Source organism: Nyctereutes procyonoides, unplaced genomic scaffold (genome assembly GCF_905146905.1).
Source record: "Nyctereutes procyonoides isolate TBG_1078 unplaced genomic scaffold, NYPRO_anot_genome, whole genome shotgun sequence".
NCBI lineage: Eukaryota > Metazoa > Chordata > Mammalia > Carnivora > Canidae > Nyctereutes > Nyctereutes procyonoides.
In genome coordinates this window covers 37629357-37647438 of record NW_026575042.1, presented here as the reverse complement: position 1 = coordinate 37647438, position 18082 = coordinate 37629357, and the positions used below count along the sequence as shown (strand labels likewise).

The following is an 18082-nucleotide window of genomic DNA, read 5'->3' as shown; positions in this document are numbered from 1 at the left end:
TATAATAAATAAAACAAAATTTAAAAAAAAAATTTAAAAAAAAGAATAAATGAATAAAATCTTTTTTAAAAAAATGGGAAGAGAAAGGAAGCTAGAAACATGAATGCCTGTAGCAGAGGTCACTCCCTGGACTAGGGTCTACTCGGCTACCTACCCCCCCCACCACCCCAAGTTTGAGGTTCTGCTAATTTACTTGGATGAGTGTAGGTGGAATAAGGGAGCAGCAGAAGCAGTGAGCCAAGGGACCTGGAAGAGCTTTGTAATCTGGGATGACCCATCTTCCAGCCCCGAATCTGCCACTTCCTACTGACTGTGGGATCCTGGCTACATGTCTAACTCTGAGCCTTTGTCTCCTTACCTGTAAAATGAAGACAAGAAATGCTTGCTCATCTTGTGAGACCTAAAGGCTGTCAGTTGAGTGCTAAGCCCAGTGTCTAGCCCCTGGTGTGTGTTCAGTAAAAGGGAAATCTTGGTATAACAGCTGTCTGTAATCAGCTTTGGGCTGTTCAGCATCACATTTCTCCTTTTGCTTCTTGGCTGCTTATTTAACTTCCACAATAAAATAAACTCCTCAAAGGCAGTGATAGAAGTTTGTGATCAATAGGTACATTATCCCTTTTAAGTAAATGAATCCAGCGTTACTGTACAGAATAGCAGAGAGCCTTAGGCCCTAGGATTTGCTTGCTTTCTGCTGCAAGTAGGTTCCCAGGTGCAAACTCAGACGGGGTGTATGGGGGAAGTTTACTGGGGAATGTTCTTGGGGCCAACACCTCTGTGAAGGAAGGGGAGGCAGCAGGAGAGCAGCTGTGGGCTCTGATGTAGTCATGAGGCCTCAGTCGACCCCGACCCCGACCCCGTGGGGAATACTGAAGTTGGATGGCCCTTCAGGGTTCTCCCCAGGGTTTTTTGTTGTTGTTGTTGTTGTTGTTGTTTTTAAGATTTTATTTGTTTATTCATGAGAGACAGAGAGAGGCAGAGGCAAAGGGATAAGCAGGCTCCCTGCTCTGCTGGGAGCCCAATGTGGGGCTTAATCCCAGGAACCTGGATCATGACCTGAGCCGAAGGCAGATGCTTCACCAACTGAGCCATCCAGGTGCCCTCCCCAGGGTTTTCGATCCCTGCCCTTGCCTTGTCATTGGATGTAGCTGTCCTGGGAAGGAGACACTGCCAGCTTGCACACTCCCAGCCACTGGGGAAAGACTCCTGGAGCAGGGGTCTGGGTGGTGCAGTACCCATCATTCAGTACCAATGGGGGCTTTGGGAGATGTGGTGGCTGCTGTGAGTCCTCTACCCAGTATCCGTTCCCCCGCTCTTCCTTATTAAGAGATGCCTGATTGGAGACAGCAATGTGCCCAACAAAAATACTCACTTTCCTAGATTCCTCTGCAATGGAGGTGGGCCAAGGGACCCCCTTCTGGCCAGTAAGATGTACAGCAGCCTGGGTTCCTGATGACATGGCAGGGCCACTGGAGAAAATGAACGGCTTTGTTTGCTTAACCACTGTATTCAGGTTTCTGTTGCATGTAACCCAGCAGTCCTAAATAGTTTTGAGAGGCACCGCCGCCTCCTGCTTAAGAACATGGCCCTTCAAGTTAAATGGACAGCAGCTCTGAGTCCTACCGCTGCTGCGCACTCGCTAGCTATAGGAAACCTCTGATGAGTCACTCCATCAGTTACCTGTCTCTGTAAAGTGGGAACGATGGTACCACCTAAGGCATCTCATGTAGCAACTTGTCTCAGTGAGCCTGGAACTTGCTCAACTGTAGCAAGGAAAGTCCCACTGGGGAACACCTCAGTCCCAGGCAAACCGGGACAGCTGGCCTCCCTATTAAAACACATCTCCAAACTACCCAAGTCCTTTACAGATATAAGACTGGGCCCGGAAGGCTAAAAACTATGTTTTTTAAACTTACTTTTTTTTTTTTTTTTGAAAGAGAGAGATAACAAGAGAAAGAGCATGAGCAGGGGGGAAAGGATGAAGCAGGCTCCCCACTGAGCAGGAGCCCCATGTGGAGCTAGATCCCAGGACCCTGGGATCATGACCTGAGCTGAAGGCAGACACTTGACTGAGCCATCCAGGTGCCCCTAAAAATTATGTTTGGTGCTATTCCCTAATGGCTGAGTATAGTATAGTATCACCGCAAAGATAAGTTTTACATCGTGTAAGTCTTTTCTTGACAAAAACAGCAACCACTGATGATCAGAGGCACACTTGGACTATTCTGTTCAGTTAGGTTTAAATTGTTTTCTTTCTTATTAATATTTAACTTATTTGAGAATGAGAAATAGGGAGAGAGAGCATGAGCGTGAGTAGGGGGAGGGGTAGAGAGAGAGAGAAACAAACTCCCTGCTGAGCAGGGAGCCGGACATGGGGCTCAATCTCAGGACCCCGGAATCATCAGTTGAGCTGAAGGCAGACACTTAACCGACTGAACCACCCAGGTGCCCCTAGATTTAAATCTATAACAGTTGTAACTTCACTGTTTTAGTACTCACTGATATTCACTAGCAAATAGAGTATCTTAGAGGGCTACAGGGAGGATTACATTAGCTTAGGAAAAGCCTTTCCCACGGTGTGTTACACAGTATCTGGAAAGTTCACCAGTGTCACATAAACTTGGGTTAGACTCTAGGCTTTGACTCTTCCTTTGGAAAAGTGACTTCGTCCTCTGCCCCACTCCAGCCTCTTTCCTGATTTGTATTAGCGGTAATAGGAACTTGTTGAGAGGGTTGTTTATGTTGATAAAGAAATGCTTGTGGGGTCCTCAGCGGAAGCATGATCCCACAAGAGTGCCATTACTGCTCAGGGTTACCCAGAAACCAGGCCTCAGGCCACCGTCCTGCTGAGGAGCTCTGCAGCTCTGGGAGGAGCTGAGCTGACCCTTCAGAACACCTGCTCCTCATCAAGGCATCTCAGAAGGCAGATGGGCTTCAGAGGCCATGAAAGCCTGACCAGACCCTTGGAATTCAGCTGGTTCCTCTTAAGCAGAAGCTATTATTAGTCTTGAGACGGACCACAGGGCAGGCACTACACAGGGGTACAACCCCAACATTTAGTTCAGTAGCCTTGAGCAATGGGAGCTAACTGGTGCCCAGGCCAGGACTCTGGCCACTATCCAAGCCAGAACTGCAATAAACCCTAGCTGCTCTCTGCTTTTTACTTGTTTACTGTGTTTAAACACACGGGTACACCCACACTAGCTGGGCTGCTAAACCTGTTCAGAAGGCTTCCTGAAGATTCACAGAAATGGAAGCACGAAACTCTGCCTCTCTTGCATCAGGCTTTAGTGGTCCTAGAGGAAGGAATCGCTCACACCTTTCAAAAGCCTAATTCTGCTATAGCTTCAAAGACTTCAAATAGACTTACTAGCAGTATTAGGTTCTTCAATTCTGCTTATCAGTGAAAGTGGAGAAATAATACTCTCATATATTAATAAATATCTGTAGCTACACTGAAAAAGGGGTAATTGCTCAGTTGGGCTACAAAATTCACACACACAATTGCTGCCTTCTGCTTGTCCCATGTACCTCAAAAGCCTGTGGTCCTATTTTGATACCTTGATTTTAAGTTTCAATTTCATTCATTTTTAATGATCTTTAAAGATTTATTTATTTATTTGAGAGAGAGGGAGGTAGAGTCTTAAGCAGACTCCGCCCTGAGCTCAGAACCTGACTCCAGGCTTGATCATGACCTGAGTGGAAACTAAGAGCCAGACATTTAACCGACTGTGGCACTCAGGTGCCATTTATTTTTTTAAAGATTTTATTTATTCATTCATGAGAGACACAGAGAGAGAGGCAGAGGCACAGGCAGAGGGAGAAGCAGGCTCTATGCAGGGAGCCTGACGTGGGACTCGATCCTGGGTCTCTGGGATCAGGCCCTGGGCTGAAGGCAGTGCTAAACTGCTGAGCCACCCGGGCTGCCTTCAGGTGCCATTTTTAATGATATTTTAAAAATATGTGTTATGTATATTGTTAAATATTAGGCACTGACTGTAAAAAGAGCTACCTATCTACCTATCTCATCTGTCTAGCATCTATGTCAATGTGGAAATATCTCCAAGACATGCTGTTAAGGGAAGCAAGTTAATGAGACATATGTTTAAGACATATTGTTAAAGGAAACAAAATAATAAAATATACTTTAAGGGAAGCAAGTCACAGAACATATATAAAGTGATCTTATCGCTAGTTAAAAATTGCATCTGTTTGGGATGCCTGGGTAGCTTGGTGGTTGAGCACCTGCCTTTGACTCAGGGTGTGATCCTAGGGTCCTGGGAGGAGTCCCACATCCGATCCCCTGTAGGGAGCCTGCTTCTCTCTCTGCCTGTGCCTGTCTCTCATGAATAAATAAAATTTTTTAAAAATTTCATATATTTCTACATCTGAAGGGAACATTTATAGAAGAATATCTGTCAAATAGTTCACAGAGTTCTCTCTGGAGGTGGGAATAGAGAACTTCACTTTTTTTTTTTTTTTAAAGATTTTATTTATTCATGACAGAGAGAGAAACAGGCAGAGGGAGAAGCAGGCTCCATGCAGGGAGCCTGACGTGGGACTCAATCCCAGGTCTCCAGGATCAGGCCCTGGGCTGAAGGTGGCGCTAAACCGCTGGGCCACCGGGGCTGACTGAGAACTTCACTTTTGAAGTTGTTTTCAGTATAGTTTGTTTTCCAGTGTGCATGTATTAATTTTTTTAAAGATTTTATTTATTTATTCATGTGAGACACAGAGAGAGAGAGAGAAAGAAGCAGAGACACAGGCAGAGGGAGAAGTAGGCTCCATGCAGGGAGCCTGATGTGGGACTCGATCCCAGGACTCCAGGATCACGCCCTGGGCCGAAGGCAGGCACTAAATTGCTGAGCCACCCAGGGATCCCCATCATGTATTAATTTTAATCATAAAAACAAGAAAGCTGAATTTGCACATGTATACACCCACACCTGCCATGAACTAAGCCATTAAGACCATTGTCCAGAAACCAATAATTAAATGCATTAATCTCAGCCCAGTGCTCATTGTTTGTTTATGGAGCAAGATGTCTCAGAACTTGTTAGGAAGGGTGATTAAGTTAATGATGTGCACACCTGATGTCTTGGGAGGCAAATCTTTATCTATGTTTTTAATGTGGGCTCTTTTCCAAAATATTTACCTTTACCAACACATGTTTCAAACTGATTTTTTTAAAGATTATTTTATTTTTTTATTTTTATTATTATTTTTAAAGATCTGTTTATTTTAGATAGAGAGTGTGAGAGAGAGTGCATGCTCCTCCCATGAGCAGGGGAGGAACCCAGGGAGAAGGTTGGGGGAGAGAATCTCAAGCAGACTCCCTGCTGACCTCAAATCCTGACACAGGGTGAGATCTCATGATCCCAAGATCATGACCTAAGCCAAAGTCAAGAGTTGGATGCTTAACCAGTTGAGCCACCCAGAAGCCCCTCAAACTGATTTTTAAACCATCTTCTGATTCACTTTTATTTTTATTTTTTTTTCACTTTTTTTTTTCACTTTTAGTTTTAAATCTTCAAGCTGTGTTTAGCAGTTCTAATTCAGATATACTGTGAGTGGGAGCAAAAAAAAAAAAAAAAAACCAACTAATTAGGCTTTAAATACTCAAGAGACAACACATGATTTTCAGCAATAAAAGGAGCAATTAAGATAGATTTTAAACCAGTCCACCCGGGCCATGGAGCCCTCATGTTGCTGTCAGAACAGGAAGCTGTGGCCCCTCCAGGTCCAGGGCTGCTGGCCCTTTCCGCCATCTCTCCTGGGCCCAGTGCAGCCTACAGCTGGTCATGCATACTGGAGAATTTTCTAATTTAAAACATTTTTACTTATACAAAAAAAAAAAAAAAAGAAATTTCTAAAATATTGGCACTTACCTGAAAAGAACTAGAGTGAGAGTGACTCGTAGGTACAAATCATGACTTGTATGTATGAGTATTGTTCAAAAATTTATTTATAGAAACAGACGTATCCAAAGGCAACATTAGACAAAAACAAAGAAAAGTTTGGAATGCCAATGACACCAGAGAATCTCACTTGCACTTTACATTTCTTCATGTGGAACTAGCACCATTTTAGTTCAGAAACCACAGATTTAATTATAATTGCTTCTAATATATAAAATATCTTATAAAGATTATTTAACTATCTAGTAACAAAGTTCTTCCAAAAACTTATTTAAAAATCAATTAGAATTTACGGTTTAAAAATTGATCCAATTTTACGGCTTGTCAAAGGGAATGAGCCATAATTAGTTTTTTTGGAAGAAAGTGCCTGAATTCAGCTTCTGGCTTCCTTCTAACCATCAAGCAGGTACAGTAAATTGAGTATTACATAGGAATAGGAGCACATCTAAAACTGGTCTTAGAAAATATTTTCCTAGACTATAAAAATACTAAATGGAATACAAAAATTTCAGCATATACAGCAAACAGACTACAGCAGACAAATATTTAAAACATACAAAAAACTATCTTCTACCGTAATCATCATGAACATCAAATATTATTCTAGTAATTTTTCTATGATTCATTCTGATTCAATGTTTATTTCCCCTTAAGGTTTGTTCTAACACCAGATACAGACCAAATTCGGTGTTTCTCGCAGAAGTTACTGGAGGCTCCACTGAGTAATTCTTTGTATCCACCTGGTTCTCAAAGTGCTGAAAGTGCAAATGTAGTAGGGCCTGTTTTTTGAGATCAGGGGTCGGCAAACTTAGGCCCTGTGAACACAGCCACACTTATTTGTTTACATGTTGTCTGTGGTTGCTTTCACCTTACAAGAGCAGAAGTTGAATAGTTAACGACTGTCTGTGGCCTTTGGGTCCCCAGAGTCTAAAATCTTTACTCTCTGGCCCTGTACAGAAAAAAATTTGCCAACCCCTATTTTAGATAAATAATTTCAGGAAATGTTTCACTGAACAGGGACAAGGTAAAATTGCCCCAGATGAAGAAAATTTTAGCTGAGGTTTGCTGGTTCCATCGATAGAGTACCATGGCAGACTGAAATAATACACATGTGGATTGGCAACTTTGGGTATCGAAATACTATTCTGGTATCGTAAGCAAAGTCTGGCTGTGATAAAAGTACCTTCCTCTCTCTGTGAACTGGCCATTATGTACCAAGTAACTCACGTACCCAATTATAGCAACGTACTTACTGTTCAACCCAAACATCTACGTGGCTCAATCGTGATTTCTAGCCTTTATAGCTCAATAATCTTATACTCTTGGCAACGGACAGAACTAGAAGCAGACCCTTCCCGTCCCTCTGTATTGGCATAGATTCTATAAGCACTGCACTGCATACTTTTTAGAATCCTTCCCTGTGACATGCATCATAATAATTAGTACTACTGCTACTCCCCAGGGCCACAAACATGTCCCTCCTGACAAAGCGGACTAAGTTTTCGAGGGGGCACATAGGCTTGGAAGAATGCTTGTGGTGATCCTGGCAAAAAGAGGTGTGGAATGTGACATCGACACCGTTATAAAGAATCCGGACAGAATGCTCACTGGGCTTTTCTCTGTCTTGCCAGAGCTCAAAGATCAACCTGGCCGCAAACCTTGGGAATCGGGCTTCCATAAGGCCCAGGGCACTGAGAACTGGTGACAGGGTGACGTCATGTGCAGAGTAGAGGGCAAAGACCTCCTCTTTCCTGCCTTCTGCGGTGCGCTGCATCCGGCTGATGGTCTGGTTCAGGATGGGGTGGGCACCCAGAAGTGCGTAGCCCAGATATAGTTTCTTCTCCCGCCTCTCTCTTTCATCCTCTATCTGATGCGTCTTGATCACCTTGAAGTGCTCCATGTCAATGCAGCCATTCCTAGTGCATGGGAAGCTGACGTTGTGGCAAAAGTGGCAGAGCATGGAGTCTATGGGGTTGGCAGCTCGAAGCTGCTTGGTGGGCACGTCCACGATCCTGGCCATGTCCTCGTAGGTCCTCTCCAGCTGGCTGTTTTTCAAACGTAAGAGGTATTGCCGACGCTGCTCCTTTTCTAGATACTGGTTTCTCACTGGGCAGTAGCAGTTTCCGGAGCAGAACAGGGCACTTGGCTGGTGCCTGAAATGAATCTTCTTCCAGTCAAAATCTGGGAGGAAGCCATAAAGCAAGGCCAGCCCACTTTGTAGTGTCCGGCTTTTCCCGGTGGTCTCCAAGTAAAGCTGGTCTGTGGACCAGTCATTTGGCAGGAGTTTGTGTTTTTTCAGATAGATGTCCCTCAGCAGCTGGCCATTCTGCAAATGCTGCACGACTCCTGAAATACATGGGCACACAAACCGTGTCCTCATTACCAGCTCAGCAAAAGGGGCAGCAAAGGGAGGTCGAGTTAGTGGCCAAGTCCGCAATGCTTTACTTAGATCACTATCATCAAAACCATTCCCCAGCGTGTGGAAGCTACAAGAATGGGTTGGCACCAACTCACGAGGGGAGCCCCTTGGGGTTATCCATGAAGGGATGAGCAGAGGAGGAGAGCACGAGAACCATCTGCTCAAACCCCCTGCCCTGGGAGGGGGCATTGGGACTGGTGGGCCTCCTGGTTGACGTCAAGGTGGTAACTGGCGCGGGCCTAAGGAGAGCTTTCTTCCTCTGGCCCAGGGACACGGCATTCTTTAGCATTCAGGAAGGGCCCATGGAAATTGGTCAGGTAAAGAGGAAAAGGTGCTTGCTGGCTGCTTCATCCCCTCACTGTTGGGATGCTTTTCTCCTTCGCCTCATTCTCCCTACTCTCCCAAGTGAAGGTTGGCTGCTAACCTTCTAGGTACATTCCATCTAATCCTGCCGAGGCATTACTGGCTCATCACTGGCTCGTCAAGGACAGTCTGTCTGCACAGATATGGAATGATCTCTCACACACTCAGACGGAATATCAGAAAAAAAAGCAAAGCGCAGAACAGTACATCTTATTATACTCCTCTTAAATAAAAATGAGGGAAAAATAAGAAGTGTATCTGCAGTTGTTTGTGTTTTGCATAAAGAGACTTTGGAAGGATGCGTAAGAAACTAATACCAATGGTGACCTGGGGAGATGGGGGCACAGAAATGGGGTACATGGAACAGAGGTAGGAACAAGAATTTTAAATTTACCTGTTAACTAAAAGTTTACCAAGTTTTAGTTTTGTACTGCCACAGTACAGTAACAAATTATCTTGAAAAAAAAAAAAAGAAAAAAGAAAAAGCCTTATCTTCAAGCAGGAGAAGACAATCCAAGATGAAAGCAAGCTCACCCTTCAGGCAACAGGACGTAGGGCAATGGAATCTCAGTAACAGATATGAATTCTCTGAGGGTCAACCACACACAGGCCCCACGACCAGTTCATGACTTCATCACTTATTCAGATGCCCAAATTGTGTGAAAACCTGAGACAACTCGAGGCTGAGATGCATCAGGGGGAATTACACTGGCCCAGGAAGGGGTACAGCTCAGGAAAACATCACAATGGATGTCTGTGTCCCACTCTGAAGGAAAAGTATCGAGCACAGAGTTCCCTCAGAGATCTGGGCTGACACAGGTCTTAGGCATTTCCAAAATGATTTGCAAAAAGAAGCAAACAATGAGTGACAAACAATAAGAATCTGTGTCTGGCCCTGGTTTACCTCTGGGCCTGCCTTATATTTCGAGGCTACGTATACTAAGGTTGAGTGCTTCCTGTGTGCCAGGCCTTTCTCCTTTCGTCCTCACAAAAACCCGATAAAGAAGGCAGATAATTATCCCCATTTTCTTTATTTAACAGCTGAGGAACCTGAGGCCCTGACCAGTCACTGTTAGGAAGTGGCACAGCTGAAATTCTAGCCCCAACCTGGGCCCCCCTTGCCCTCTTAGTCCGGGCATGTAACACCTTCTCCCTGTAGCTTCAGGCAGAAATACTAAGTACTAGCCTTTTAGGGCCTCTTGGCCTCTCCAAACACAGCCTATCTCCGTGACCTTGGTCATGCCCTTCTTCCCCTTTCTCTGCCTAGGAAAGTCCTCATCTGGTTCCCCGGCTCCGATATTGCATCTATTCATCCAGCCACTCCCTACCCTCCTACACTCAGCAGCTGCCAAAGCATCTTGAATAGAATAGGCACTAATGAGTGGGCTTACATAGTTACGGTGGGGTGCCAAAAGTGTTTCAGTTATAAATGGTTATTCTAACAGCTATGCATTTTTAATGAAATTTAAAATAGAAGATAAAAATGAGCATTAAAAGAGAATTAGGGAACAGGAGCAAACAGTACTACGAAAATAATTTCTAGAGTAATGCTGATTGAGAAGATGACGTAGATAATAGAACAACTGAGAAGAGAGATCAGAATGAATGAGTGTCTACAAGCATGGGAAGGCCACCTTCCCCTGCTTCTTCTCAGGGAACAGCCCCTGGATCCAGAGGCTGGGGAGGCCCCCATTGCTCAATACATAGTTACCCTGACCTCGGAGTCAACCAATGGACATTGACCCTAAAGGACCCTATTAGACTTTCTCTCGCTCTCAAGAATTTCGACTTTCAATTCATCTCTGGGTATGGCTAGGACTGTCACTCTGTGGACAGACACAGACCTAAACCACAGAAGCTGAGACAGACAAATTTCTTCTTTCTGGTTCCAGTCTCTGGAGGCCTGGTCATAATTCTTGCCCTCAGAGTCTTTGAGTCATTCTGAATCGGTACAATAAATGTCCCTCTTTTGCTTTACTTAGTGTCTGTCACTTGCAACCAGAGGGTTTCGTCAGTGGTTCTCAGTAAGCCTGGCTCTGCTTTCAGAGAGGGTTTGGGGTTGAGTTGTCACAACAATATGGAAAGGAAGATTCCTGACACTTAGTGGGTGAGGGCCATGGAGCTAGACAGTCTCTCCAAAGAACTGTTCTCTGACCCATATAACTTTTAGATGTACCACAAGTTATTCCCACATGTGAAAAACCTGTTGAAATACTTTAGCCTAGAGTTGCAGAAGGGGATGGTTGGGGCATGGGGTAACTGGGTGACGGGCATTAAGGAGGGCACATGATATAAGCACTGGATATTGTACTGTATGTTGGCAAATTGAATTTAAATAGACTATTTTAAAAAATACTTTAGCCTAGAACCTGTTTCTTTGTGTATTCAATACACAAAACCATTTTGGCATACCACGAAAGCCACTGATTTTTCCAGAAATGAGACAGAAATTAAGGGACATCTGTATTTTATTTTGATCAGAACTTGTCAAAAAAATTATGTCCCAAAACATGGTGTCAGAGTCCCCATTATGTTACCCCTCAGTCAGTCTACATTTGTAGTAGTCACAGTCACCAACCTACATTTAAGTGTAAACAACAGAGGATGTCATTCTGTCTGCTAGTGAGTGTGTGCTCAAGCTTTTACATTGAGACACACTGCATTATATAATAAATTTGTTTCCTTTTGTTTCCCCTTTTATTATAGTTACGGTACCTGATATAATTGCTCTTCTTTAAAATCATATATGTATAGGAAGGTTCTATTATATATGAATTTCACTTGAGAGTTAAGGAAGGTTCTATTATGTTTGGACTTCACTTCAGGAGAGTTAAGGAAGATCCTCTTATATTTGAATTTCACTTGAGGAGAGTTATGGAAGGTTCTATTATATTTGAATTTCACTTCAGGAGAGTTAAGGAAGCACCATAAAATACTTGTTAACAAAAGGAAGCACTTGGTCTCCTGTTTTAAACTACTGCCAACCTTGTGTACGTGGAACTCATTACCAACCAAAAGCTTTCGACAACCCTCCTTATTCAAGACTAGTCTTCTAGAACCTTCAGCTTGGCCCACTCTGTCACTATCATTCTCCCCAATAATAATGGATTTTAAAACATGGCAAAACTCCACAGGGCCAAGTTTAGGACAGGAACCTTCCTTTCATCAAAGCTGAGGTCTTACAGTAATGGTGGGACAACATGGCCAACAGGTCCTCCGGATTCTTCCAAAAAGGCTGGTGACCCTGCAAAGGCCCTCTGAGGTCCTGGATTGAAGTAAGAAGGAACTAGAGGCTATTGGGGAGCTACCAGTTCCTTCTCTTCCTAACAGAGGTAATTCCACAGTTAACTCACCAACCCACCCTGACAGGGAACAGGCTGTGTAATGAATGGTATGAACAGGGCTCAGAAGGAAAGGTGGGCTTCTGTGAGGAACACACTCAGTCAAACAAGCTCCATGCTCACTGGGGATCTGCCACACATATTTGTTCCTGAGATCTCGTGCATTAAAACTTATCAGGTTGCTTTCTTTGAAGTATGTTCTTTGAACATGGGATTGGTTACATAAATTATGGCCCAGCAATAGTGGGATAGTAGGTGGACATAAGAAATGATGCTGTTAATGAATATCGACAGGGAAGGATTATCACAACATACTGTTAAATGAAAAAGTGTATTACAAAATTGTGTAGTAAGATACCACTGTGTGTGCATGTGTGCACACACATAAACAAATGAAACAAGAGGACTCATTTCTTCCGTGGGCTGGGATTTGGGGGTACTTTAAATTCTTCTTCCTTTTGCTTGACCATCTTTCCTAATTTCTCTTCCATTGACATATACTGGTTTTGCAATAAAGAAAGGGGCTATTTTTAATGTTTAGGAATCGTATGTTTACTTAGATACCTTGGTGGGCTCAGAGCCACCTGTGGTACTAGTCCTTATTCATCCCCATGAGCACACAGCGCCTTGCCCAGGAGCATCTGCTCTGACGTATGCCACATAGAAGAGGACATGGGAGGAAGAATGAGCCAATGGCTGTCACACGTACCTGTCTGCGTGAGCTCTCCCATCTCACACAGTGGGTGATTGGGGTAAAGAGGCAGGGAGTGTAGAGGGCTTTCGAAAGAGGCTCCGGATCCTTTCGACATGTGACTAACGAAAGCTTCCAGTTTAGGGTGATATGGTTTCCTAAGGAGACAACATGGAGAATTAGTCGTCACTATGCTCCAGAATAGTCCACAAAGGTTTCAACTTCAGCCAGTAAAATCCGAGGTGCGTCCTACCCATAAGAACAGGTACTGGGCTCAGTCACTTTGATTTTTTTTTTTTATAAGATTTTATTTTGAGAGAGCACGCGAGTGTGTGCTGGAGCAGCGGAAGGGATGGAGGGGAGGGAGAGAAACAGATTCCTTTTTTTTTTTAAAGATTTTATTTATTTATTCATGAGAGACACAGGGAGAGAGAGAGGCAGAGACACAGGCAGAGGGAGAAGCAGGCTCCATGCAGGGAGCCTGACGTGGGACTCGATCCCAAGTCTCCAGGACTACACCCTGGACCGAAGGCGGCGCTAAACTGCTGAGCCACGGGGGCTTCCCGAGAAGCAGATTCCTGCTGAGCTTGGGGCCCAACATGGGGCTGAATCTCATGACCCTGAGCCCAATCAAGAGTCAGATGCTTAACCAACTGAGCCACACAGGTGCTTCAAGTTCAATCACTTTTAAATTCCAGGATCACGTTTGCTCCACCACTAATATTGCATGAGGCCAGGCCAAGCCCCTAACCTCTGCTGAAGCACCCATCACTCCTGGCACTGGGGGAGTCACCTTTGCCACTCAGATCCCACCACCCAGATCCTGTTTCCTTCCTCAGGAGGCTACTGACTCCCACCAGGTGGTCATGCCCAGGCTGTAAGTCCTCCTTGATTTCTCCTTCCCCTGCTCCTATACATGCCATCTGCCACCCAATCCTAGATGTGTCCTCCTGGGGCTTCTCTACAGCCACTTCTCTGCAGCCACTCCCTTGGTTCTGGCTCAGGCAGCTTTTGTCTCTATGGCATGGGCTCCTCTTTGGCCTAACTGCAATCTAATCTTGCCTCCTCCAGAGCCCGAGATCGAGATCGATTTAACAGCAAGGCCAGTTGGCCCTGCTCCTGTATACTTCCTCTTTCCCACCGGACCCGTGGACTCGTGTGGCCTATCAATCTGTTCTGGCCCCACCTCACCTTGAGGCTCAGGGATTCCCACCTTTTCCATTTGAATACTGGGCTCTGGTGACAGGTAACTGACTGCCTTCTGTCCCAACACACCTTGTTCTTTCACACATCCCAGACTTTACACATGCAGCCCCTTCCTCCTAGCAAACCTACCCTCAACCTTCACCCCGGTAATCCTTAACTGACCTCTGGAAAATTTCCTTTGAGAAAAATTAATTGGTTAAGGTAACCAAGATCTCTACAGCTCTCTACCATTCGCTTTGCATTTTGCACATATAGTATCTCATTTCACATGGGGTGGTAATGAAGAGATAAAAAACATTTTTTTTATAGTATCTGACATTACTTATATTTCTGCCACAATACATGGGGTAAATCAAGATTTAATTTATTCTTCCAGTTGCTAATATACAATCTCCCTAAATAATGAAATGACCTATAAATATATGTACATTTCTCTGAATAATGAGATAACCTAATACACACACCTTTTCTATGAATAATGAGATGGCCTATGAATGTGTGTACATTCTCCGGCTGAATGAAAGTGAACAGATAAGATGAATTCCCAGCTAAGCTAAATCAACATGAAGAGAAGCAAGGATAAATTGTTCTAAATGGCAGGCCTCTCCTGTCTGAGAGCCCGGTTAACTTTGGCTGTTAAAATGCTTTTTTTTTTTTTTTTTTAAGATTTTTATTTATTCATGAGAGACACACAGAGAGAGGCAGAGACATAGGCAGAGGGAGAAGCAGGCTCCCCATGGGGAGCCCATGTAGGACTCAGGATCACAATCTGAGCCAAAGGCAGATGCTCAACTACTGAGCCACCCAGGTGCCCCAGGTAAAATGCTTTTATTATCTTTCAAAAAAGTAGAAAGTCCATCTTTAAAAAATGTTTTTTTAAAAATTAGAGAATGCTAATACTGACACAATATATAGTCTAATCATCCTGGATTGCTGTAGGGCATTGTGTCTTTCCACAAAAACAGAGGATATGTTATTATTCCCAAGGCTAAAACACATAAATATTTGCAAACTGGGAAATAAGATTTCCAGACTGACAATAAGGGCTGACAATTTGAATTAATATAAACAAAGGCCATCCATCAACAGGATGTGGAAGTATTTGCTGAGCTTATCTCACGTTTTCACAGCATCTGACGGCTTAATGATATGTTAATATCTAACTGTATAGATAGAAACTTGGTTTTGGTCCGGAAGGATGGCGATTGCTGGAAGGAAAACTTCACTTAACAGGAGAGATAGCAAATGGCTGGATCTTTTTTTTTTTTTTTTAAGATTTTATTTATTTATTCATGAGAGACACAGAGACAGGCAGAGACACAGGCAGAGGGAGAAGCAGGCTCCATGCAGGGAGCCTGATGCAGGACTTGATCCCAGGATCCTGGGATCACAACCTGAGCCAAAGGCAGATGCTCAATCACTGAGCCACCCGGGCGTCCCGTGGCTGGATCTTTTTAACAAGAAGAGGACCAGGTAACCTGAGTCCCTGGGCCTGTCCTGGATCTAAATGTCCAGGTCTTGGCTACCCAGTCCACAGCTCCACTCCTCACTCTGTAGCCAAGAGGGTACCTAGCTTGATGGCAGATACTCCAAAACACCTGTAAATGAATTGGACTGGGAAGTACCCCATCCTTAGATGCTTTACGAAAAGTCCAAGCCTCCCATAAGCTGTAGCAATGAATATGACAAGTTCCTATACTGGTTTACTAAAATACTCAGACTTCAATGGAAATTATTATGAGTGAAACTGCTAATTGTGACAGACTCTCTTTGAGTAAACTATAGTTAGGCTCCTCTGAACCCTCTTTCCAGCTAGGCCTCAACCTTTGGACTTCTATGTTCTTTGGACTTATGTCCATTTTGTATCACTCAGTTTTAGCAAAAAGCCTGCTAAGTCAATTTAGCCAGAATCTCCTGCTCTTCCTATCTGATCAAATTCCTCATCTCCCAGGTGGTATCTGCTCACCCTGGCCTGCCTTTGGCCAGAAATTCACCCCTGAAGTCTCCTCTTAGTCCTATTCTGGCCACTGACCTCCACCCTGCTCCCTGGCTATAAATTCCCACAGCCCATGTTGTATTTGGAATCGAGCCCACTTCTACACTGAGATCTCTTTTCCCTTACTGCATCCTGAATACAATCTGTTTTTACTGCTACTAACTACTATCTAGCTGTGGTTTTTCTTTAAACATTGTACACTAAAATCTGTTCTCCTCTGGGGCACCTGGGTGGCACAGTTGGTTAAGCGTCCAACCGTTGATATCAGCTCAGGTCATGATCTCAAGATGGGGAGATCGACCCCATGTTGGGCTGCATGCTCCGTGGGGAATCTGGAGATTCTCTCTCTCCCTCCCCTACAGCTCCTCCTCCCCCTTTAGCACATTCTCTCTCTCTCTCTCTCTCAAATAAATAAATAAATCTTAAAAAAAAATCTGTTCTCTTCTTGGGAATTGGTTAGGTCCCATTTCTGAGGTCCTAGTGGTTAGCTAGAACCACATGGTATTCGCTAATGGAATGGAAGGATGTATCCCACTACTGAGTTTAGGTTTTTAGAACATGGAATGCCCTTTAGCATTCTTTTCCTTCCCACCAGCCACTAGGTAGACATGGAAGCAATCCAGGTTCAATCATGTAGACATCCCTAGGGCATGATGGGAGCCATGATCTGAAGGAACCTGGGGCCCTAAATGACCAAGCAGAGCCACATAATATGACCTGGGTCACTTACCTCAGACCATCATGCAAGGCAAAGGTAAACTTTGGTATTTGAGGCAATGGATTCTTCAGTCTCTTGGTTACAAAAGGCTAGACTAACTCTAACACAGAAATGATTCTATCTGTCATGATGAATTTTTCTTCAGGAAAAACTCATGTCATTGCAACCTCCCTGGAAATCTGCTTTCCTATTGAAAATCGACAGAACTTGGGCACCTGGGTGGCTCAGCTGGTTAAGTGTCTGCCTTCAGCTCCAGTCATGATCCTGGGGTCCTGGGATTGAGCCCTGAATTGGGCTCCCTGCTCTGTGGGGGCCTGCTTCTCCCTCTCCCTCTGCCCCTCCCTCTGCTCGTGCTCTGTCTCTGTCAAATAAATAGAAATCTAAAAAAAAAAAAAAAAAAAAGAAAAAGAAAATTGGAAGAATTAAAGGTGCTGCTATCTTAAGGCTTCAAACTATTCATTTCCAGAGTTCTTATTTACATTTTTGTATGCATTGTTTACATCTATGCCACAAAGCTTGAGACAGAACCTCGAGGCTAATCTACACACCCATGAGAAAATGTATTGTGCTTTCGCTATAATCTGAGCAATTACTGAGTCCTGCATAGAACATTAAGACAGAGAAGAAGCATAGTGCCAGTGATACTGTTATCAGAGAACACAATTCAAAAAAGCTCATGTGGCTGGAAACTGGAATGAGTTCATTCCACAGACTTTTACAATTTATGAAACATAAAATTTTATTTTATATTATTAATGAAATGAAATTCTAAACAGATTAGCTCAATATGCTTTTCTCCATCTTTGGCTTTCTGGACCTCTGTGCATTACCTGAGGTGATTAATTGCCCCTCACCCTTTGTTAAAAACTTCCTCCTTTTTTAGCTCTCCTAACATTGCCACTCCTGTTTGCAAAGTCTCCTCCTGGGATCCTCTCCCTCTCTGGGCTACTTCTTGGCTCCTGTTTGCCAGGACTCTGTTTTCAGCCTTCCCTCGCTCCACAGGCTCTGTGATACCAGTCACACCCACAGTGTCAGCTGCCATCGACACATGAACTCTCAAATGAACCTCCGTCCCCTGGCAGGACAACATGCCAGAGCCTCACACCTACACGCCTATACTACCTTCTAGAAATTATCACTGGAATGTCTGATGACAGCTCATACTTAGCACCGAGACCTGTCCTCCTAACTTCCCTCTCCTTCCTCCCTTTCTTTGCTCTTTCTATTCTGGGCAGGGGCACCAGCACCAGCCAGATACCCAATCAGAAATCTGGCCACCATCCTCTCTGTCTCTGTCTCACCCTCATCCTGTCAGCAAGTCCTACGAACCCCACCTTGTGACTTTCTCTCAGACCCAAGCCTTCTCTCCAACTCCACTGACACTCCCTGAGTTTTGGCCTCCATCCATTTATTCATTCAACAGATATTTGATC

General features: G+C 44.1%; 1 protein-coding gene across 5 annotated transcripts in view; it reads right to left on the bottom strand.

The window, feature by feature from the left end:
• Positions 1-5944: 5944 nt before the first annotated feature.
• PXYLP1 (2-phosphoxylose phosphatase 1) overlaps positions 5945-18082 on the bottom strand; it is a 72106-nt gene continuing 59968 nt past the window's right edge. For all 5 annotated transcript variants that reach the window (XM_055321183.1, XM_055321187.1, XM_055321184.1 and 2 more), the window contains 2 exons: positions 12748-12887; positions 5945-8261 (listed from right to left, as the gene is read on the bottom strand). In XM_055321183.1, the coding sequence (XP_055177158.1) occupies positions 7321-8261; positions 12748-12887 (1081 nt within the window). In that variant the 3' untranslated portion in view covers positions 5945-7320. The remainder of the gene's footprint in view (positions 8262-12747; positions 12888-18082) is intronic.